This window comes from Gorilla gorilla, chromosome 11 (genome assembly GCF_029281585.2).
Source record: "Gorilla gorilla gorilla isolate KB3781 chromosome 11, NHGRI_mGorGor1-v2.1_pri, whole genome shotgun sequence".
In the NCBI taxonomy this organism is placed as follows: Eukaryota; Metazoa; Chordata; class Mammalia; order Primates; family Hominidae; genus Gorilla; species Gorilla gorilla.
The window spans coordinates 120,749,893-120,774,503 of record NC_073235.2 but is presented as its reverse complement, the minus strand read 5'-3'; the positions used below and the strand labels follow the sequence as shown (position 1 = coordinate 120,774,503).

General features: G+C 49.6%; 1 protein-coding gene across 1 annotated transcript; it reads right to left on the bottom strand.

Moving 5' to 3' along the window:
• Positions 1–2,029: 2,029 nt before the first annotated feature.
• RUFY4 (RUN and FYVE domain containing 4) lies at positions 2,030–24,365 on the bottom strand. The gene is made up of 13 exons (XM_063694692.1): positions 24,270–24,365; positions 24,060–24,137; positions 22,956–23,107; positions 22,748–22,854; positions 21,109–21,234; positions 20,723–20,829; positions 20,222–20,365; positions 19,723–19,792; positions 17,855–18,502; positions 17,062–17,168; positions 9,471–9,617; positions 3,290–3,400; positions 2,030–2,700 (listed from the first exon to the last, which is right to left on the bottom strand). The coding sequence occupies exons 3-13, from the start codon at positions 22,999–23,001 to the stop codon at positions 2,598–2,600; spliced, it is 1,716 nt and encodes a 571-aa protein (XP_063550762.1). The 5' UTR covers positions 23,002–23,107; positions 24,060–24,137; positions 24,270–24,365; the 3' UTR covers positions 2,030–2,597.
• Positions 24,366–24,611: the final 246 nt, after the last annotated feature.

Sequence of the window (24,611 nt, the reverse complement as noted above, 5' to 3'; positions counted from 1 at the left end):
CACCCTAGAGTCACCACTGAAGAAGGACGGGTGCACTTGCAGTGCCAGGCTCTGGGAGGTCTATGGTGATCTTTGTGGGTCTCTCTGCTTGAGAGTCCCCAAAGTCTAACAGACTTTTCTGATTTCTTTTTGGAACTCTTTTGCTCTCCATTGGACTTGGAGCAGACTCTTCAGGGGCAGTGTTGAGCTAGATATTGGTCTTCAGCATTGCTCTTTTTTTCCCCAAACGGTGGGAGAAGGTCCAGCTCCCCCAATCCTGGCCCCTGATTCCCATCTGATGAGTTCTCTTCCAGGAGCAGCCTCCTTGCTCTGTGAAATGGGCTTCAGCCAGTCCCCCCTCACCACCCCGCGAACATCCAATCAATTCATCAGGAAGGTCTGAATTTTGTGCTGGAGTTCCTGCTAGAATATGACTTCTTCTGCTATAGTAAGAATCCTGCCCTAGTAAAGACATGTGAGTAAGCCTCATTTCCAGAAAGAGACTGCTGCCCTTTAGGGTAGTGGCAATTCTATTGCTCTGATTGCTCCAGGAGCCCCCCACTTTCTCCCCTCACCCTGTTATTGTGTTTGCTAAGCAGAAGTTCTCACCAACTCTCTAGGGCAGAAACTACTGTTGCAAAACTCTTGCTCCATGTGAAGGTAATGGGATGCAATCTGGGTGGCCTAACCCCAAGAGGCCGTCCAGAGCTCTGGTCAGATCCACAGTATTGCCCAACCGCTGTGGAGGCTCTGGCAGTGCCTGCAAGACAGAACAGATAAGGACAGTGTGACTGCCTGTTGGGGGCCACAAAATGTGTCTTAGAACCTGTGTAGGGAAGCTAATCACCTTATCATAGAGTGTGGTCTGTACTTCTTCCAAAACAGTTATTCTCAGAAGCACCACAATCAGGTACCTAGTGAATGACCTATCCCTTTCATAAGCCTTCTTGGACAATACAGGGATGTGATCTTATGCCACAGTACTACATAGTCCACATCAATGGTCCTTATCAAAGTCTGGCCAAATGAACACTGCACAGAGAGTGACCTAGACTCAGCCCTTCCCTCCAGGTACTCTCAACTTGAGATCAATAAAGAACTATAGCGGTTGGTAGAGAAGGACAGAGAGGTCCAGGTTCTGTGTCTGTGCCTCTTTCCTGCCCTCCAAATGCAGGAGTCCTGGCGGGAGTGGGGTGGGGGCAACAGAAACTCTCACATGCTGCTGGTGGGAAGGGCCAGTGTACAACCTCTTTGGGCAATAGTTTGGCAGTTCCTTAAAAGTTAAACATGGCCAGGCGCAGTGGCTCATGCCTGTAATCCCAGCACTTTGGGAGGCTGAGGCGGGCTGATTACGAGGTCAGAAGATCGAGACCATGCTGGCTAACACGGGGAAACCCCGTCTCTACTAAAAATACAAAAAATTAGCCAGGCGTGGTGGCGGCCGCCTGTAGTCCCAGCTACTTGGGAGGCTGAGGCAGGGGAATGGCGAGAACCTAGGAGGCGGAGCTTGCAGTGAGACGAGATCACACCACTGCACTCCAGCCTGGGTGACAGAGCGAGACTCCATCTCAAAAAAAAAAAGTTAAACATAATGACTCACCCATGTCATTCCTAGGAATTTACCTAACAGAAACAAGTATATGTCTATGCAAGAGAAACCTAAGAGAAACAAGTGTATGTCAGCAGATACTCATGTGAATCTTATTTGTAATAGCCCCAAGTTGGAAACAACTCGGATGTCCATCCACAGGTGAATGTAGAGACAAACTGTGGCATATCCATGTGGTGGAATACCACTCGACAATAAAATATGTTCTTGATATATGTAGCAACAGGCACGAATCTCAACATCATTAAGTTCAGCAGAAGAAGGCAGGCAATAAAGAGGGCATACTGTATGATTTCACTTACATAAAATTCTAGAAAATGCACATTAGCCTGTGGTGACTGAAAGCAGATCAGTGTTTGCCTAGGTATGGAGGGAAGGGAAGGGAGGGAGGCCACAAAGGGGCACAAGGAAACTTTGGGGTGGATAGATATGTTTATGAAGATGGTTTCATTGGTGTTTATTAAAATCAAAACTCATCAAATTGTACACTGTGATGTTTATCATATGTCAGTAGTACTTCAATAAACATAAAAAGAAACACAGCAACACAAACACAGATCCCTGAAGCTGACTCCAGACAGGAAGCTGCTGGAGAGTCCAAGATAGTGCAGGCTTCACTTCTCGTGAATCAGGAAGGGTGGGCACCGCTGCTGGGTGAGTGGGGAGTGTGGAGGAGAAATGTCAGGGCTGCTGGGGTCTTATCCACAGTCATGGATTTGCTGAGCCCAGAGGGACTTTAGAGAGGATGGGGCCCGACTCTTAACATTAGAGAAGAAGCCCTGAGCACTGAGAGCTTCGCCAAAGTCAGCTGGCTCGTTGTGGTAGTTGCAGGGCTGGAACCACTCCCCACACCCTACTCTGCCCACAGAAGTGCTGGTGCCTTAGATCTTCAGTATCTAGAATGAGGACTGGACAAACAAGAGGGCTGGGAAGAGCTACGGGCAGGGAGTGGATTGAGTGGGATGGGCAGGCGGGTGGGAGGCCAGTCATGGGCTGGTCTTGGTCTTGGTCAGGTGACCTGGGCTTCTTCTCCCTGGGCACAGGGTGGGCAGCAGCGATCTCTCTTCTTGTAATCCACGGAGCAAGCGTGGCAGAGCAGGCCTCCGCAGAGCCTGGAAGGCAGAGGCAGGAAAGCATGGGGCGGCCTCTGCAGCTGGCACTTCCCCAAGTGGGCACTGAGGTCATGGAGTTCCAGCATCTTCAGGTCCACCTGAGACATCTGTTTCTCATCTCCCAGTGGAATGCCCTTGGTTTGTCTCAGGAGGTCTCCCCTCTCCTGAAGGGTGTCCTGATGCCCGACCCCTCCAGAGCCTCCACCTCCACATGGCAGCTTCTCCTGGTGGCTCACTTTCCTCTCTCCCAAGGCTGGTCCTAGCACTGTGCTCACAGAGGAAGGAGGGGGAGCAGCTTACGCTGTACAGATGCTCCCTTCCAGATGAGAGGCCCATTTCTCAATCAGCTCTTGGAGGGGGACCCAATCCCGCTCCCCGGACCCCATTCCTTATCTGATCCTTCTGCTCTTCTCCTTTGTGGCTCTGCTTAGTGTTGGAAGCCAGATGTGGTAGAATGAGTAGTCAGCTGTAAGTGGCCTTTTATAAACACCCAGTTCCTGTGTCCCTCCCTTCCCTGGGGTGGGTGGGGGCTGTCAGCTGGTGGAAACTGGGCTGTCCCAGAGGGAGGATTCTGTGTCCTTCCCTTTACCTGCATGGATACCGCCGAGAAAATCGGCCAAAGATCTTGCTACAGGCCACACAGCACCCAGGAGCCATGGAAGAGAGATGCTGGAGCCTCTGCCACAGGCGGTCCTTCTCTCTGATGGGGGGATGAAGGTGGAGAGACACAGACAGAGACAGAGATCAAAAGATAGAAATGGGAAATGACCCAGACAGAGAGACAGAGAGGAACAGAGGGAATCACACAGAGAGGAAGAGAGAGACAGAGAGGGTGATGGAGGGAATCACATGGACACACAGAAATAAAAAGAGATTCAGAGACAGGGACAGAAACAAGAGCAGAGACGCAGATAGAGACACAGCAGTGGAGAGGGATACAAAGATGGACAGAGAAAGATGGTTACTCAGAGAGAGAGAGGGGTGGAGAGAAGGGGAAAGAGGGAGAGAGAGAGAGAGAGGGAGACAGAGAGAGAGAGAGACAGGATTGGAGAGAGACAGAGAGTGACATAGAGAAGTTGAGAGATATATAGAGGGAGAGAGACACACACAGAGAAAAAGACACAGAGACAGAGAAAATGGAGACAGAGGAGAAGAGACAGATATGGAGACAGATGGAGAGATAGAGAAAGAGACATAGGGGCCAGAGAAAGACAGAGAGAAATGAAGAGACAGTGAGAGACACATGCAAGAGATCAGAATGCATCTGACACCTGGCCTCCTCTTTGCCCAAAATAACCTTGACCCATGATTTAAGGACCCATTATTTAAGCACAAAGGAGTGTTCCCTGATCACAGAGGCCCCTGGGGTTTCTTGCTCCAGACACTTACAGCACATCTTGCCTACTGTCTCTTATCTGGCACTTAGTACAAACTGTCTTGTATTTATTTACATGTATGCCCTTGCAAAACTAATTTCACTGCTTTTTTCTTTTCTCTTTTCTTTTTTTTTTGAGAGCATCTCACTCTGTTGCCCAGGCTGGAGTGCAGTAGCATGATCACAGCTCACTGCAGCCTTTACTTCCTGGGCTCAGGTGATCCTCACACTTTAGCCTCCTGAGTAGCTGGGACTATAGGCACGTGCCTGGCTAATCTTTTGTAGAGATGGGGTTTCGACATGTTGCCCAGACTGGTCTTGAACCCTGCCTCAACCTCCCAAAGTGCAGGGATTACAGGCATGAACCACCATTCCCCACCTTCACTCCCTCTTGTAAGGATATTTAGGAAGACGAGTTGTTTTAAATTTTTATCAAAATAATACATGCATATGATTTAAAAATAAAATCGTACAAAAGTGCTCATATCAAAAGGCCTCCCCTCTCTTTCTCGTTCTCAGTGGCAAACCATTTCTGACATCTTTTTGCTTTCTCTCCTTGAAATTACTTCCAAATTTAAGTAATATGCTCCTATATCTCCTTCTTTGTTTACCAATAGAGAACATTCTCTATAGAGCTCCTCCCTTTGATATCAGAGGATTTAGCTTATTTATTACCATCCTCACTAACTCACCCTCCTAACACAGTTATATTCCTATTTTTGGTTCCTCTATTGGCTACCATTGTAATTTTTTTTTTTTTTTTGAGAAAGAGTCTTCCTCTGTCACCCAGGCTGGAGTGCTGTGGCATGATCTTGGCTAACTGCAACCTCTGTCTCCTGGGTTCAAGTGATTCTCCTGCCTTGGCCTCCCAAGTAGCTGGGATTACAGGCATGTGCCACCATGCCTGGCTAATTTTTGTATTTTTAGTAGAGATGGGGTTTCAGCATGTTGGCCAGGCTAGTCTCAAACTCCTGAACTCAGGAGATCCACCTGCCTTGGCCTTCCAAAGTGCTGGGATGACAGGCATGAGCCACTGTGCCTAGCCTACCATTGTAATTTTTACAGAATATACTCACATATTTATTTCTTCATCTACTAACTATAGGTAGTATCCTTATGACTCCTGTTCTGTAATATGATGGTGCAGCGTCTCTTCCTTTCATCTCACCTCTTTCCTCCACCTTCTAACTTGCCATCTTTTCTCACAGCATCCAAAATGGTAGCCACTACCCCACATGTGGCTATTTACATTTAATTTAATTAAAATATTAATAAATAAAATAAAAACTTTAGTTCCTTAGTTGCACCAGCTCAATATTTCAAGTGCTCCATCTCTACATGTGACTATCAGCTACCATACTGGACAGCATAAATATACAACCTTTATAGAACATTCTATTGGATTCTATTCTATACATAATATTGTTAAGGTGGTAGCATTTATGTTCTGTTTCTATAATTACATAATTGCTTTCTGTGCTTTGCTTTTAAGTTGATTCCAACACTGAAAAAAATTAATGAATAATATTTACATTATTAGATAATACATATATATATTTCTTCCCAAAGAGCTAAGATGTCTTCTACAACATTTTCCTTCTTGGAAGGCTTTTGGTTTTCTGGGAGTTTTTAATTGCCTTTCTTTTTTCCTTGCATTACTTGCCTTTAACATATTATTTTCCTCCCAATTCTTCATCATTTCAGGTGCTCTCTTGATTCCCTTTCTCTCCAGAAACCTTCCTCCTGAGTCCTTGGTCCTTCTGCTACAGTCTAGACTGACTGTTCCCTGGGCTTGCTGCCCACTTGTCATCTTGGGAATTCCCTTTTCTTCTCTCCTAGGCTAGAGCTATTTTTTTTCCCTGAATTCCACATCTTCTCCTTTCTTGGCTTACTTCCTTGTTTTTCTGGAGCACATCCTCAACTAACTTCCTATGAAAGACTACGTGGGAGGCAAATTTTCTGAAATCTGTCTATGTGAAAATGTCTTTACTCCACCACCTCCCCCAATTAATTCATGGTTTGTCTGGAAACAAGATTCTAGGGCAAAAGTCAGTTTTTCTCAGAACTTGAAAAGAATTGCACCATAGACTGTTTACGTGGTTGGATTCTACTTCTTTTATAGGTGATCTGTCTTTTTTTCTAGACAATCTTAGGACATTCTCCTTATCTGTCTTACTGAAATTTCATAATGATGTATCTAACTGTGGGCTTTGTTTGTTTTGTTTTTCATTCCTTTGCTCAGTGAAATCTTCAAATCTGAAGATCTGTGTCCATCAGAGCTGGGGAATTCTCTTACATCTTAATTTTTGCTATGTTTCATTTGTTTCTCTCCTCACAGTTAGAAAGGACATTGGAACTCAGAGACTGATTATCTGTATGTCTAATTATTTCTCTCCTGACTCCCATCTCTCTATGCTTTTTATTCTGCCTTCTAAGAGACTGCCTCATCTTTCTCTTCTAATCATTTTAGTGAATTGAAAAAAATTCAGTGATCATAATTTTAATTTAATTTTTAATTTCCAAGAATGTTTTTCATCTTTTGACAGTTGCTTTTTATAGCATCCTGTTTCATGGAAGATGGATCTTTTTCCTTTGTTTATCTTCATCTCTTCCCTTTATATTCTAGACTCTCCTCAAATATCTGGGGATCCTTGGTTGTCATTTTATGTGTAAGAAAGAGGCAATAAAATCTGTTTAGAACTCCGAATAGTGGACAGGAATGGTTGACTAGTAGCGTCCCTTTAGTGGGGACTGGGCAGGGAGCTACCTGCTACAACCAGACACCCAAATGCCAGGACAAACTGGTCTTTTATTTGGGGCACTTGAATTCCTTTAGTGAAGGATCTTTTGATCATTTGCTTGGGAGATAGGCCCCTGAGTTCTGGATATTCTGCATGTGGGGAGGCAGGCAGAAGGCAGCAGGTATGGATTGCTCTTTCTAATGACTTTATTCGTCATCTCACTTCTGCCATGTGTGGCTCTGGGATCTCTGGATCCTACAAAAAACTTGGGCTTCACACAGTATCCACTTCTCCAACCATTTTCCAACTTCTGGAAATTAGCTGAAATCTCTCCTCTGTGGTTAGCTCCTCCACTTTTCTCTTCGTTTTAAGTTTTAGTCTTTTATAGTCATTTTAGAGAAATTTCAGGATGGAGAATAGATAAGATGTGGGCAGTCCACCATCCTGACGCAGAAGTCAACCTTAGTGGCTATTTTTTTTTCCTTTTTCTTTTTGTTTTTTTTGCTTAGGGTTGTAGTTTCCATAAGCTTCTGCCAGGGACATTGTATTACATAGTTTAATGTCTCCTGCCTGAGAACCTGTGATTAATCACCTTTGCACTGGGAAACTAGTGCTGATGAACTAGCATATTTTCTTTGGATGGGAAGTGAGATTTAGTTACTCTGTCTTTCCCTTTTTGATCCTGCTACCAATATGCTCAGTGCTGAGTTCTAATGCTAACCCTAATCCTAACACTTTGGGGATATGTACGTTTTGTTTTCTATTATACGTTCCACGTAATTTTCTTTCTTTCTTTCTTTTTTGAGATGGAGTTTCACTCTTGTCACTCAGGCTGGAGTGCAGTGGCACGATCTTGGCTCACTGCAACCTCCGCCTCCTGGGTTCAAGTGATTCTCCTGCCTCAGCCTCTTGAATAGCTGAGATTACAGGTGCCCGCTAACACGCCCAGCTAATTTTTGTATTTTTAGTAGAGGCAGGGTTTCACCATGTTGGTCAGGCTGGTCTCGAACTCCTGACCTCAGGTGATTCATCCACCTCGCCCTCCTAAAGTGCTGGGATTACAGGTCTGTGAGCCACTGCACCTGGCCATGTTCCATTTAATTTTCTAGTTTTCTTTAACAATCATATATATATGTCTTTTATTGTTGGCTACCTTAAATTCTTTCATGAGGTCAATACTTCACTTTTTATATGTCTTTTATTGTTGGCTACCTTAAATTCTTTCATGAGGTCAATACTTCACTTTTTATATCTCTCTTCCTCCCAATTGACAGTAAATTCTTTGGAGAAACTATTCCTTAAATTATTTGTTTGTCATTTCCAAGTTGATGTCTCCTCTTTCTCACCCTTAATACCTTTTGGATATTGTGTGAGAGGATTTAGTTCTAAATGACCCCTCACCTGAAATACTAGCACTTTGGGAGGCCGAGCTGGGTGGATTGCTTGTGGTCAGGAGTTCAAGACCAGCCTGACCAACATGGTGAAATCCCATCTCTACTAAAAATACAAAAATTAGCCTGGCATGGTGGCATACACCTGTAGTCCCAGCTACTTGGAAGGCTGAGGCAGGAGAACCACTTGAATCCGGGACGCAGAGGTTGCAGTGAGCTGAGATGGCACCACTGCACTCCAGCCTGGGGGACAGAGCGAGACTCCGTTAAAAAAAAAAAAAAAAGCAAACAAAAAACCCTTAGCAACCTTCAAATTTTAATGGAACCTGAGTCCACTGGTCTCTTGTTTCCTGAACTGTATGAGAGGATAACATATGTATGTGAACTCTCTTTCTACTCAACTAAAGGGCAAGAACTATGCTTTCCGCATCTTCCCCATCTCTCAGTGAGCTTAGTGGTTTGGAGCTGACCCTGGTGAGCCCAATGTCTGGAACCTAGGACAGCTGACCCAGGGCAGGTCCACAGGCCCAGGGTCTGAGGAAGTCCCGTGGGCAGGCAGGTGTAGGACACATGATCACCTCTGGGTTCTCCCTGGTGTCTTTTTCCTCCTTCTCCCAATTCCTTCTTAACCCATGGTTCCTTTCTCCTCCCTAACCTTAGTAGGTGTGTGTATGTGGGGGTGGGTCTGGGTGGGGGTGTGCATTATTTTCAGGGGACTCTATACAATTTATATGCTATGTGTCCTAGATGACTAAGTCTGCCTTTTTTTTTTTTAATGGATTCTCACTCTGTCGCCCAGGCTGGAGTGCAGTGGTGTGATCTTGGCTCACTGCAACCTCTGCCTCCCGGGTTCAAGTGATTCTCTTGCCTCAACCTCCTGAGTAGCTGGGACTACAGGCACGCGTCACCATGTCTGGCTAATTTTTGTATTTTTAGTATAGATGGGGTTTCACTACATTGGCCAGGCTAGTCTTGAACTCCTGACCTCATTATCCACCCACCTTGGCCTTCTAAAGTACTGAGATTACAGGCGTGAACCACTGCGCCTGGCCAAGTCTGCCTTATTTCTGACCCTCAGTTTCCTTTTCTGTAAAATGGGGATAACAGCAGGGAGTGGCTAAAAGAAACAGAAAGGTTAGCTTATATAAAAGGTCTAGAACCCTGCTTGGGAGTTGTGAGTGGAGTAGAATTTTCACGCTCCGGGCTCCACATCCCTTACCGTTCCCCCATCTGTTTCCCCTTTCCCACTGTCCCAGTCCTTACTGGATCAGTTCCAACACCCGCCTCTTCATGGCCTGGACCAAGTCCCGCTGCCCTCCAAGCTCCTCCTGGTACATGGCATCCCTCCTCTCAGCCTCCTGTTGCTTCTGCTCCAGCTGTGCCTGCAGCTCGGCTCTCTCTTCCCGACACCTGGGTACAGAAGGAAGACTAAGTTCTCGGGGGGGGGCAAAGCTCAGCCTTTGTGCCTGAGCTAGGCTGAGCCTCTTCCAGAGAGGGAGCCCATGGGAGACGCTGGTGATGCCCCCGGCAGCTGAAGTCCACACACACACACACACACACACACTACAACACACACCACACCACACACAAAATGCATACACATAATACAATATAACACAACAGACATAACACCCAACAGAACATATATATATACAATACACACAACACACACAACCCCACACACATTGTAACACACACAATACTACACACAACACATACGCACAACACAACACATACACAACACACAATATAACACATACACAACTCAACATATACACAACACAACACAAATGTAACCCATACACATAACAACATTCACACAAAACACAACACATACACACAACACAAAACACAATACAACACACACAATGCACTCACACAATACAACACATAACAACAGATACAATACCCAACAGAACACATATACACAACACATACAACATATACACACAAGACAATACACACAACACAACAACCCCTACGTATTATAACACACACAATACAACACACAGCACACAACACCCCCTACATATTATAACGCACACAACACACGGCACACACACAACACATACAGACAACGCAACACATACACAACACACAGCATAACACATACACACAACTCTGTATGCACAACACACATGTAACCCATACACATAACACAACACAGAAACACATGTGCACAACACAAAACACACAGTACAACACATACAACATAACATACACAGAGACAGCGCAACACTACCTATGTTCATAACGCACACATAACAACACATCGTACACACCACACACAATCACAATCACACAACACAATGCACATGCATAACATGCACACACAATACACACACAATACATACACAACACAACACACATGCAATACAACACAAAACGCAACACAACATATACACTACACACAGCACACACATGCCTACAACACAACACACACCCTAATACACACATAGTATAACAGAACACATACGCACAACACAGAAGACACACTTACAATGCTACATGCATATAATTTATACATATAATACAATACGTACACACACCACAACACACGACACATCACAACAGACATAACGCACACACAACACAATACACACAACACATATATAATGCACACACCACACACATAAACAGAACACAAACAACACAACATATAAACACACACTTGCACAACACACACAACAGACATCCATAATGCAGACACACAACACAACATGCACACAATGTGTGTGTGTTTACACACACACATACAATGCACACACCACACACTGAACTGCACAGTGTGTGTGGCCTGACAGCTGCGAACTGACTCCTCACCAACCATTCAGAGAAATGAAAACAGGGCCCTGCCTTGAGTGTTCCTTTAGAGGGAGGGGATGAGCCAACATTTCCTCCTCCCGGCTTTGTTTTTAAACATTTCCATTTAAAATGTAACTTTCTTGAAAGGTGTGTTCACCATCATGGCAGCTCTCTGGAGGGAAGGCAGATGCCTGGGAACCCAGGCTGGATGGTCAGTCAGTGCCCAGCTGGAAATAATTGTGTGTGGAAGGGGAGCAGTGAAGGATTTAGGGTGGTGTTTTGCTTTAAAATATTTTAAAAAGTTATGTTACCTTGTCTTTTCAATTAAAAAAGTAATAGTAAAAATATGGCTTTCCTAAATTTGTTTTAGTTTTGGGCTTGGTGGCTTCTCAGCTCCACTCTTGGTTTTTCTTTTTGTCTGTAGTGGTTTTCTGAAAGGTTCCAAGAAGACCACTGGACTGGAAATAAAAAAGACCTGGCCCCAGGGCCCAGCCTCTGGCTCAGTTGGGAGGCCCCTGGCTCAGCTGGGAGGACGTTGCAATGGCAGGTGGCATGCGTGAGAGTCCCAGCGCTCAGGAAGCATGTACGTGTCCGTGCCAGTGTGTGTCCTGGGGCTTGAGTGTGTTTGAGCGGAAGAGGCTTGCAAGAGGCTTGACAATGAATTGAACATGTAATTTTAAAACACCCCCTTTTAGCATGTTGCAGGGAAGAAAGTGGGGTGGGCCATGACATCAAACTGTCAGCAGCCCAGCCACTGACATTCCAAAGAGTTCAGTCACTGCAACCCCAAGAGCGTTCTGGTGCTCAGGCACGAAGCAGGGCCATGTTTTTAATTTTAATGAACATTCTAGTCTTTTGGCACCTCATTTCTTAGCTGCTGACTTTAATTTTCCTGAGCCAGTTTACTTGCCCTGTGATCCTGGGCCCTTAATGTGATCACCGTGGTGTGTACATGTGTCTCTGGGGTGGGAGAGAACACTTACTTAGCACCTACTGTGTGCCAAGGGATGTTTAGGTGCCAGGAATAAAGCAGAGCCTATGGATCTTACAGTGTTTGGGGCAGGGGTAAAATAAATGATAGACTCATAAAATAACTAAACTAAGTGCTATGACAGAGACAAACGAGAGGCTAAGACAGAGACCAGGGAGGGTTCTTGGAGAGGCTTCTCAGACAAGGTGAAATGGAAGCTGACCCAGAAGATGAAAAGTCAGCAATATAGAGCCAGGCATGGGCACATGCAAAGGTCTGCAAGTTGGAAGGAGCTGAGCTTGTTTGAGGAACTGAAAGAAGATGAGCGAATCTGGGCTGCCACAAAGGGCAGTAGGGGGCAGGGAAGGTAGGAGAAGAGTGGGGAGGTGGGCAGGACCCGAGCTGTCTGTCAGTGGCCCAGGAAAAGTAGATGTTAATCTCAGTGAAATGGGGAGCCCCTGAAGTATTTTAATCAGGGGGTGATGGATACTCCTAGCACATGAGGGGACATGGAAGCATGGAAGGAATTAGTTTACTGAGCACTTACTATATGCCAGTCCTGAGCTTAGTGTTTTATAGCCCCATTCATTTAGTTTTCACAATGTTAAGAGACAGATAATATAATCCTCATTTTACAAGAGAGAAAAGTAGAACCTCAGAGAGGGGGTGACACTTGCCTGGGGTCACACAGATTGATGAGTGGAGGGGGCAGAAATCTGGACACAGGCCAGCCCAAATCAAAACTCTTTTTGCCTCCCTACACCTTCACCCAGGTAAGGACCTGATCACCAGTGATTCCTGGCACTGGTGCCAAGTGGGCAGCAGGTGGGAGGGAGGGAGGGAAGGATGCTGATGGAGCCTGGCAGGACCCAAAGGAGCTCAGTGCTGCTGTGCAGGGGCTGCGGGTCATGTGACATCTGCCTAGTTCCCCATCCTGAGGACGTCTTCGGCTGATGCTTGTCCTAATTTCTTTTGCTTGAGGTCTTATTCCCAGCGCAGAGGACACCCACCTGCTTGGAAAGATGGCCCCATGAGCACCTGAGCTGGGAGGAGGAACCTTAGCTATCCCACCGTCTCCTTTTGCAAATCAGGGACCTGAGGCCCAGAGAGGGCAGACCACTGTCCCCAGGGGCCCACAGCTAGAAAGCTGTGAGGTGGATGTTGGAAGCCCCATGTCTCAGCCCAAAGTCCGTTTTCACAGCCCCATGGGCCTGCCTGAAGCCTGCCGCCTTCAGGTCAGCTGTGGCTCACCTCTGCCCCCAGCCTGTGCTCTGCACGGGACTTCTACCACCCTTCCACTGTCCTCCACACCACAGCCTGAGTGAGCCTTTAAACACAGAAGTCAGATGGAGAAACGCCCCTGCTCTAAAACCTGCCCCAGCCTCTGGTAGCACAGAGAAGAATTCCGGCGCCTCACTCTGCCTTTGAGGCCCCTGGCTCCGGCTCTGCCCCTCTCTCCTCTGCTCAGCCACACCCCGTATGCAGCTGGCCTGCCTGTCCACAAACGCATGTCTTCCGGACATTCCCCTGGCCACAGCACTTCTCACTAGATATTTGCATGGTCCAGTCTTTCATGTGGTTGGGGCTTCTGCTCAAATGTCACCTCAGAGAGAACTTCCTGGCCCCCAGTCTGAATGACTATCCTGTCTTTCTCCGCGCCCTTCCCTGACTTTGTTTTTTTCCCTAGCATCCATCCAATGGCCATTGGATTGCTATCTGTGAATCTGTCCCAGGTCTTCTAGAGCAGGCTGGGCCAAGTTTGCTCACCACACCTGCTCATGGCCATTGTAGAAGCATACTAAATGTCCATGGAATGAATGGGTCCCTCAGCACTTCTATTCTCTGTGTTGAGGAACTCATCACCAGCTTGATGCCCACGGGCTCCTTTCCCGGGAGTGAGCTTTGTCCTTAGCTCCCTGGCTCCCAGGCATCAGGGTAGCACATCCTCTTCTGAGCTTCAGGGTCAGCTGTTACTCACCGTCCTTACTCTGAGGACTCCAGGATCGATCTCCCAGCGCACACTTCCCTCCTGAGTTCCACACTTAACTGCTTGCCCAGCGGCTCCCGTCCGACATGTCTAACAGGTATCTCAAACGTAACGTGTTCAAAACCAAGCTCTGAACTTTCCCTACAAACCTGCCCTGCCACAGCCCACACACTTCAGTTAATGGTGACTCTAGCTTTCCAGCTGATCAGGTAAAAAAACTTAGAGTCATTCTCAACTTCTGTCTTTCTTTCATACAGCATATCCAATTCCTCAGGAAGTTCTACTTCACACTTCATCCAAAGCCCAGCAGCTTCTCCTTGCTCCATGCTGCCAGCCCAGTCTGAGCACCCCAACTCTCCCCTGCATGGCAGGGTCCTCGCTGGACTCTCTGTGTTCAGCTTGCCTGCTAACAGGCCAGCTCCAAGGGGCCTTTAAAACGCACATCAAGCCGGGCACCGTGGCTCATGCCTGTAATCTCTACACTTTGGGAGGCTAAGGTGGGTGGATCACCTGAGGTCAGGAGTTTGAGACCAGCCTGGCCAACATGATGAAACCCCATCTCTACTAAAAATACAAAAAATTAGCTGGGCGTGGTGGCAGGTGTCTGTAATCCCAGCTACTCAGGAGGCTGAGGCAGGAGAATCACTTGAACCCAGGAGTTGGAGGTTGCGGTGAGCCGAGATGTCGCCACTGCACTCCAGCCTGGGCAGCAAGAGCGAAACTCTGTCTCAAAAACAAAAACAAAACAAAACAAAACAAAAAAACCAACAACAACAAAAAACATGCCAGCCTCTAACAGGCTGATCTATAGAGAAAGTGGACTGGTGTTACCTAGAGCCGGGAAAGGAATGAGGAGTGGCTGCTAATGGGCACAGGGTTTCTCTTTGGGGAGATGGAAATGTTCTGAAATTGATTGAGGTGGTGGATGTATAACTCTTGAATATACTAAAAACCATTTAATTGTTAAGCATTTGAAAAAGCATGTAAACATCTTTTTGACATTTAAAAAAGTCAAGTCTCTCTCCTACTCTGAGCTCTCAGTGGCTCCCATCTTCCTCTGAGTCAAAGTCAAGGCACTTCCGATGACCTTGTAGGCTCTCCCTAACCTGCCTCCTTGGCTCACCTGACCTTTTCCCACATCCTCTTCCTCCCTCACTCTACTGGGGCCCGGAAGGCCTCCTTGGATGTTCCTAGAACCTGCCCTGCCCATCCTCCATCAGGGCCTTTGTTTTTGCTGTTGCCGCAGCCTGGAACATTCTACCGAATAGTCAAAGGGCTTGATCTTCACTTCCTTCAGGTCTTTAGGTCAATGTTACCTTTACAGGGAGGTCTTCCCTGGCCATATTACCTTATTAAAATGTAAAATACCATACCAACATGTCCCATTCCTCTTGTCTGCTTTATGTCTTCTTCTTAGAACTTATTCCAATCTGATATCCTAGGTACTTTACTTGCTAATCACTTTTATTGCCTCCTCCACTAGAATGCAAGCTCCATGAGGGCAGGCGTTTGGCCTGTTTTGTCTGTGAGAGGATTTCCCGTACCTAGGACAGGCCTGGCTCAGAGTGGGTGCACAGGGTGTTTGTGGAATGACTGAATGATGAGTGACAGGTGGCCGGAGCACTGTGGTCTGTGAGACAGGGCCCCCAGTAAGAGGAGCAGCCAGGGCCAGGCCATCTCTCTACAACCTCCCAGCTGCTCCTCCCAGACTGCCTTGAACCCTTGAAGACTCTTGTGTGGGCAGAACCCCCATGGTCATTTGGCCCTGAATCATGGAAACCTTTGCGACCACACTGTGTGCTCAGCTGAGTGTGGAGTGGGAGGAGCCTGGGGGTCTTTTTGGGTTGGTTTCTGGGCTCCTGGGCCTCTCTCACCTGCGAAGCAGACAGCCAGCAGGCTTCCCAGTGATTCAGGCTGAATCACAGCTACTCAGGCTCTGCTGGGGTCTGATTGGTGTCTGTTGGACCTGGGGCAGGTATTAGCCATGTGGGAGAGAGAGACAGGGGCAGGTGGGCAGACTGACGCACCCGGAGACGACAGGAGAGAGACACAGAGAGGCTGAGTCAGGCCACGGAAGATCTCTGCAGTGAGAAGAGACTTTAAAAAATAAATTATGGGCTGGGTGTGGTGGCTCATGCCTGTAACCCTAGCACTTTGGAAGGCTGAAGCTTGAGCCTAGGAATTTGAGACCAGTCTGCACCATGTAGTGAGACCTCGTGTCTACAAAAAGAAAGACAGAGAGAGAGAGAGAGAGAGAAACTGAGACCTGAGAGACTGAGGACTGAGGGGGGATGGTAGAGACAGACAGTGTGCTGTGGGCCCCTGAGGTCAATGTGATGATGGAAGATGAAGACACTGGATGGTGAGAGACACTGAGCAGGAGAAACGGAGAGACTGAAGTGCAGACACTCGACATGTTGCCTGAGGGGGGCGTCTGAGCCCACTGGTTCTGGAGTCAGCTGCAGGCCTTGAATCTCAGCTCCCCTGCTAACTAGCCAATGGTGGGTGAATTGCGCAGCATCTTTGAGCCTCAGCTTCCTCCTCTATAAAATGGGGGTTCTATAGAACTCATCTCATAAGGGTGTTACGCAGAAGCACCTACAGCAGTGCCCGGGATGTAGTAAATGCTTAGTAAATGATAGCTATGATTATGAGAGGGTGAGAGGTGGCATAACAGGAAGAAGTAAATGAGACACAAAGAAACTGAGTAAAAAAGGGAGACAGAAAGAGATGGGGGAAAGAAGTCCAGTGGAGTAGGGAGGCAGAGAGGGTGGAAAAGAGAGAGGAGCTGCCCACGGGAGGCAGCAGAGGGATGCAGGGGTGAGGGTGGGAAGGAAGCAGGCCAGGAGGCGGGGCCTTTCCTGGGGCTGCTCCTGCTCTGGGAGACCTATGAGAAAGGGATGCACAGAGGAGGGAGGGTGGAGCCCTGGGATCAGGAGCAATGCCCTGCAGGCCTCAGATCCCAAAGGTGTGCCCAGTCCAGGGCCTGGTGCATGGGAGGTTCTCACAAGACCTCACTGGCTTGACCGTGATTGACAGCAGGACTCAGGGGGCACTTCCAGGTGCCCTGTGCTGTGGGTTGCCAAGGTTACCTGCTGAGCTGCTCCCGAAGTGCCTGCAGCTCCCCCTCCTGCTCCCTCAGCAGCTGCTCCTGGCGCTGGGCCTGCTCCTCAGCCTTCCGGAGCCCAAGTCTGAGGCTCTGTGGGGTGGAAGGAGGGCAGAAGGAGGCTGAAGGAGAAGGGCAGAGACCCCAGTGCTGGGGCTGACCTGAACAACATTCCCGAGAGACCCCAGGCCATGCCCTGGCAGGGCTGGGGACAGTGCTGGGAGCTGTGATGCCTGGCTCTGTCCTAGGCCCTGCTTCTGGGTGTGCCTGGGCCACTGTTTCTTCCTTCACTGAAGGGTGGAAGTTGTAAACTCAGAAACTTGCAAGTTCCTGGGTGGAGGCCGAAGGGAGGCTTGGTGACAATCTTGAGTGACCTCCAGGAGAAGCATCCACCGCAGGAGCAACTAGGTGGGCTCTGCAACAGTAGAACTTAGATTTGGGGAAGAGACTTACCATCATGAGGAAATGGAACTGGAGAGAGGAAGTGACTGCCTGGAAGAACTGCTGGGAAGGGATCTCAAACTCCAAAGCCTACTGGGGCTGGGCAAGAAGTATTGCCGAATAAAGTGGGTTTGGCATGGGGCAATAGGGAGAGGCGGGGACTGTGGGGACCTGAAGAATGTATGGCTTTCAAAGGCATCCCCAAATAATAATCCTGAGTGGGCCAATAAAAATTGACCCGTGGGAGGGAATGGTCCCAGGCTACCATTGCAGACCCTCATCTGTGGGCCAGGTCAGACAGGGGCAAATAACCAGGTATGGAGCTCAACTGTTCTCACCTTGATCTCGTCCTGCAGGGACACCTCGGCTTGCTCCTCCCTTCTGGCCACAAGGGTCACTTCTGTTTGCACTTGTGGATTCTCCACGGTAGAGTCTTCCTTCGTTGCGTGTCCCTGAAGGACCCAGGGCTCCCCCAGGATGCTAGAGCCCCCCGACCCCTGCCTGCTCCCTGATACTGCTCCCTCTACAGCCCCTCCGGGGCTGGGCATCAGCAGCCTCTGGACGTGACTCCACTCTGCTTCCTTTTCGTGAGTCCCCTCTGTTGTTCTCTGACCCTCTGCAACTAGCAGAACCCCTGTGACCTCAGCCTCCATCCCTATCACCTCCTTCTGAGTGCCCATAGCCCCCTTCCCCTGTCCCTGGGTGCTGGGTGTTGAGTTCCCCAGGAAGATCTCAATCCATGGGGCTCTTTCCTCCTGGTCTAGCTGAAGCTCTTCCCCTTCTGGCTCCCACATGCTCTGGGGGTACCTATGTTTCCTGGAATTTTCTCCCTTCTTTTCCAAAAAGAAAGGAAGATGCCTTTGTTGCTGGGACCTGGGAAGCCCTGCCAACTGCTGTCCACTGGGTGCATCTTGCAGACAGATGGCTTGACTGGTGTGTGAGTCCTCAATCTGGACATTTTCAGGCCCTCCATATGCGGCTGGGATCTGTGGAGAGGACCCAAAACCAGTCATCCCTCTCAGCACCAATTCACTGACCTGGTGCCATTAGACTAGGCCACAGTGCTAATCTAATCAGCTTGCTAAATAGATAGGTACCAGGTCCTCTCACTGGAAGCTTTGATTTATCAAACCCCAAATCTGACTTTTAGCAACACCCAGGTGATCTAAGTGCCATGCTTTGGTCTGGTGAGGGACAGCAGTGCATCCTGATGTCCTTCTGTCCCTTCCCGCAGCCCACATCCTTCTCCCTCCTGCACCTGGGTCTTAGGTATTGATCTGGTTCCCCCTAAGTTCCTCCCACTCCTTTCCTTTAATCTTTCTTCCTGAACTACACGTCATGTTTCAGTTTTTTCATCTGCAAAATGGGAATGATAATACCTGGTTTTAGGGTTGTGATGAAATCTCGACTAGACCAACACTCAGCTAAGAGCAACCTCTCAAGAAGCCTTCTCTGTGCTCCCATGTTCCTCTGTTCATTTCTGTGTCACTTACACTGAACTTGTATATTGCAATGCTTTTTTTAATGGTCTATCTCCACGAAGAGACCCTGAACTTTTTGGACCAGAGAACTAATAGTATCTGTACCCAGTGCCTGGAAGCTGGTGGGGGTGCAAAATGTGCTTGTGGGATGATGATAACAACAATGACGGTGACCACACACTGTCATGTGGGGAGCGTGTAGCCAGGAGCCCTGTGCAGTGCTGGATGTGAGTTGTGTCAGTTCATCCTCACAATATCCCTATGGGGCAGGACAAGTAACTTGTTCAAGAACCATAGTTTGTAAGGGGTGGGGCTGGAATTCAACCAGGCAACCTGGGTCTTTAGTCACTTCTTGAACTGAACTGAGTCGTGTGTCAATTGTCCAGTGCAGGGGACTCAGCATAGGGTGTCCCTCTCATCTGTTTCCTGAAGCTTTCAGTGGCCCGCCCCTCATAGCACTTTCTCCTTGTCTGGGCCCAGTGGCTCCGGCAGAGGGTGCTAGAGTTCCCTTTTCTCCCAGTGTCCCCGCCACCCCAGGAATAGGAGCCCTCTCCTCCTCTGCAGCTCTCCAGTCCCCTGCTCCACACACTGGCCTCTTGCTCTGTCTGTCCAGTAGGGTCAGGGCTCTCTGTACACTCAGAGGGGGAAGCTCAGTTTCTACTCAACTTGAGGATGCCAAGGAGATGGGGAAGAGGCAACTCAGAGTGAAGGCAGGGCACAGGCACCTTCTTTGGGGCATCTTTGTTTTTTCTGGGTCTCCTTCTCTGGGTTTGGGTGGAACTGGAGCAGCGTGACCTGAAAGTGAAAGAGGCAGGGGGACCCTGGGCCTCTCTTCAGTGTTGGGCTTGGTCCTCAGATGGAGGGTATCCCATCTTTCCACTCGCCCATTCATCCCATGACACTTCCTCCTTCCTGCCCACCCACCCTCATGCATCCCATCTTCCATTCATCCGTACTTTCCCTCCTAGCATCCCGCTATCCATTCATCCTCCAGCCCTCCACCTCAACCACCCAGGAAGTCATTAGTGAGTGCATATTCTAGGCAGCATTATGCCATGAATTTGCACTGGGAGCATCGAGGGCTAGAAGGATCCAAAGTCATGGAGCAAAAGGAGGCAGAGACAGATGAGGCTGGAGGCTGAGGGCTTGGGGCTTGCCTGGGACCCTTGGTGGCCATGGGACCAGGTGTCAAAAGAGGCTTCTCTCTTGGCTGCACCCACTCACTCTGAGAACATGGGCCAGGCTCCATCCAGGTCTGGCTGCTGGAGGTCCAACTCGAAGGCCACCCCATTGAGAGCATAGAGAGAGTCCAGGATGTCTTCTTGGCGTTCTGGGCAGAGCAGAGGGCTCCGGGGTCCATACCATTCCCTGTGTTAACAGCGATCAGAACCCTTGGCCTTTGACCCTGGTGCTATTTCCCCCTGCCCCAACCACCCCCACCCCAGCTCAACCTCAACAAAGCAGCCTCCACTACACACCGTCATGAGGCTGTTCCCCAGGCAGAGTTGTGGCCCTTCAGGAGCAGGAGGCCCAAGAACCCTGATGCTCCCAGGACTCCTGGGTTCCAACCTCCCTCTGCCCTTTCTCCCTTGATTTTTCCTTCATGACTCTCATTGTAACTGTCCTTGATAGAAAGCCATCTGTGGGGGGTAAAGGAGGGCTCTTTTACAAAGGAGGGAAAGTGGCTCAGATGGCATCGGCAGGAGGATGTCCCAACAGCCCCACCTGGTGAGCTCTGAGTTCAGGAGGCAAAGCTGCAGGGCCTCAGCCAGCTGCCCATGGGCCAGGCAGAAGCGGATGAAGGCACGGCCTTTCCCCAGAGGGGTCTTCAACTGCAGAGTGCACAGGGGCAGAATGGGGGGCAGTATTAGGACAAAGGGCACCCAGGAAACACAGAGAGGGGGAACTGGAAGTGCTTGGCAATGGGAAGGGTGCAGCGGGACCTGAGGCCATGGGAGGAAAAGGGTGTCTGGAGGGGTGCTGTGGGCAGGGCTTAGGAGACATGCAGAGCAGGTGAGGGGTCTATGGTCGGTAGAGCAGGGTGGGGGAAAAGGAGCAGGCCTATGTCCACCCCCACCCCGTCAGCCTTCTTGCTGCCTGGCCCTGGATACCTTGTCCTGGGAACGGACAAAGTGGATTGGCTCCATGTTTCCCCGCTGCTGTCGTAGGGCAGTGCAGAGAAAGTCCCAGTAATCCTTCCGAGGCCCCAGGAAGCTCTTCTGCTCTTTCTGGTCAAACTAGAACCAAAATGAGGCAAAGAAAGTGTAGAAATGCTTCCTCCTAGAACACACCCTGCATTCTAGCTTGCTGAGGGGACATGTACTGGAGGAGAGGGCTCCTGCAGACACACCCGGCATCCAAACCCAGCCCTGTCCTTACTGGCTGTGTGACCACGAGCAAGGGGCTTGACCTCCCTGAGCCTCAGTGTTCTTATTCATTCATTCAGAGGCCCTTATTGAGCTCTTGCTATATTCCAGGCCCTGTTCTGTGTGTCTGGGGATACAACTATGAACAAACTGACTTCATGGAACTTACATCTTGATACTTACGTCTTGATCCACACTAGGCTGGGGGTGTCCACTCCTTCCCCATGGAGTGCCCCTAGCCTTGCCTGGTACTCATTCTCCTCAAGACACCTACTCATCCTTTCCTGTACCCCAGCTGAATGGAAAATGTGTGTTCTTTGAGGAGAGGGTGCAGAAGTAAAGCACGGCCCCAGGGCTGGGGCTGAGCAGATGCTGCGTGTGTGTGGGGAGCAGGGTGCCTGGTTGTAATACTGCCTTTCTCTCCAGGGGGATCTCATCCTCTTCTCCTCCCGATGGGTCCCGGGGCCCGGAGAGGGACACTGCGGCCCTGACAAAGGAGTTAAGACAACAAACAGATGAGATAAGTAAAGCATCGAGTATGTTAGATAGTGATGACTGCTACGGAGAAAAAAATAAAGCAGGAAAGAGAATGGAAAACACTGAGATGGGGGATGGGTCCTGTCAGGCCGACCTGGGGTAGAGTCACCTGTTGGCCAAATGGGGGCTGATCCATTGTGGTAGCTGTGGTGTGTGGTGTGTGTGGCATGTGTGTTGAAAATCTAGGGTGCCCAGAAAAGCCTTCCTGCTTGAAGGAGCTGAGAAAGTATGCTGTGCATTCCAGTGGAAGAGCATTCTAAGTAGAGGGGAGAGCCCGAGCAAAGGCCCCGAGGCAGGAGTATGACTGGTGTGCTCCAGGAAGATCCAAGAGGCCAGGGGAGCTGAAGTGCAGTATATAAGTGGCGGGGTGGCAAAAGATGAAGTCGGAGAAGTAGGAAGATGTGTGTCGGGGTGTTGGGGGGTGGACATCAAGCATCTCAGAGGGCGAGAGTGAGGATTGCATAAAGCCAGGCGTATAGAGGCTGAAGCCTGACACATAGCAGGTATTCAATAAAAGCGGTGCTGGTCATAGTTGGGGCTCTGAGTAGCAGCAGGAAGGGCCAGTCCTAGGACATCAATGCCTCTGAAGGTTTAAGCAGTGGGGGTTGCCCCCAGGCCTGGGTCCCACCACCAGGCCCGGGTCCCTTCCAGCCCTGCTTTGCCCCACTTCACTTCTTAGGCTGCAGTGACAAACTCCAAGAGTGAGGTTAGGTGTCAGGAGGGAGAGGGAGATGACACAGTGCATGGTAAGGAAGGGGGCTGTGGCTCCTCCCTGATTTTCCAGGAATGTCCCACCAGTTATCTGGGTCTGGGGAGAGGGATGGGGAAGGGGAGGAGAAGGTCCCACCTGCAGCAGCAGCTCCAGGCAGCCACAGAGTCTGTGCAGCTCGGCACTGGTGTCCGTCACTGGCCCCTGCCCATCCCCATAGCCCTGGAGGATGGCAGAGACGGCAGCTGCTGGGAGGATGGCAGATGTCAGGTCGCTGAGGGAGGGGCTCCCAGACCCTGACTTCTCCCATGACTCAGTCCCAGAACATCTCTCAGGACACACTCACCTCTTAGGTCTTTGGTGACCTTGAGGATGGCTCCCTCTTCTGCCATGGGTACTTGGAAATGATGTGATTCCTTGCGACTTGGACTGTGAGCTCAGGAAGGACCTTCGGCCTCACTGCCCAGCTCTCTCCTTACACAAAGCAGGACGCAGAGCCTACAGAGGGAAAGTGACTTATCTTGGGTGACATAGCAAGTTACCTAGTAGGGGGAGAATCCCAGCTCTATCTTGTAGGCCAGCGTGTGAAGATGATGGTGTGGCCTCCACCGATTGAGCAGTCCCTGGGTGACGACACTGTGCTAACACTTGATGTCCTTGTCCCATTCAATCCTCACATAATCCTGGAGGTTATTACCTCCATTATAGACCAGGAGAAACAGGGGGTTGGAGAGGGTAAGTCTTTTATCCAACATCACAGATGTACCCAGGATTTGAACTCAGGTGTCTGTGCCCACAGGGCCTGTGTTCTGGGTCCTGACTTGGTGTGAGCGACCCCGTGAGGGCTCATGCTATGTGGACACTAGGCTGGGGGTGTCCACTCCTTCCCCATGGAGTGCCCCTAGCCTTGCCTGGTACTCATTCTCCTCGAGACACCTACTCATCCTTTCCTGTACCCCAGCTGAATGGAAAATGTGTGTTCTTTGAGGAGAGGGTGCAGAAGTAAAGCACGGCCCCAGGGCTGGGGCTGAGCAGATGCTGCGTGTGTGTGGGGAGCAGGGTGCCTGGTTGTAATACTGCCTTTCTCTCCAGGGGGATCTCATCCTCTTCTCCTCCCCATGGGTCCTGGGGCCCAGAGAGGGACACTGTGGCCCTGACAGCTGGTGGCCTTATTCTGAGATCCTAGAGTCAAGACCAGTCAAGACCTAGAGTCAAGAGTGGAAAGCCCAGGTGTCCTGCCTCCTGGGCTGTGGCTGCTGGAATTTGGGGTGGGGTGGCAGTGGTACAGCAGTGGGACACAGTGGAGGGAAGGGGAGAGGGAAACGGAGGTAAATGAGGGAGGTGGGTGGAGCATGGGATTTAGGAAGGATGGGGTCAGGAGTCCAGAGACCTGGGTCTCCATCCTGGCCTGGCTATGAACTCACTGTGTGATCTCGGGCAAATCACTCACCTTCCTTGAGCCTCAGTTTCCCAACCTGTAGACCAAAGATTGGACTGATGGTCTCGGCAGCCCCTTCCAGCCCAGATCCTGTGTGAAATCCATGAACGGCTCCATGTGTCTTCTCCTCTCCCTCATCTCTGCCATGCATTTTCCTCCCCTGGCTCCTGGCATCACTCCCCTTCTATCCCCGTAACTTCCAGGGGTCTCCCTGCTACTCACCCAGGAGAACCTGGCTGGCTGGGGCATGAGAGCGCAGCTCTGCTGCCTGAGTCCGTCCCTAGTGACTCTGCCTTGCACAGCAGTCCCAGGATTTACAGCCTGGGAAGAAGTGACTCAGTCCCAGCCCAGCAGCCTGGAGGGGGAACCTGGCTCACAGCGGTGGGGGAACAGCAGACGCTGCAGGGAAGAAGTGGTAGAGGCAGGATCCAGGGCGCTGGGGCAGAATGGTGAGATGGGGGATGGGTCCTCTCAGGCCGACCTGGGGTAGAGTCACCTGTTGGCCAAATGGGGGCTGATCCATTGTGGTAGCTGGGACTGCTGCTAGTTTCCTTTTCGTTTTCA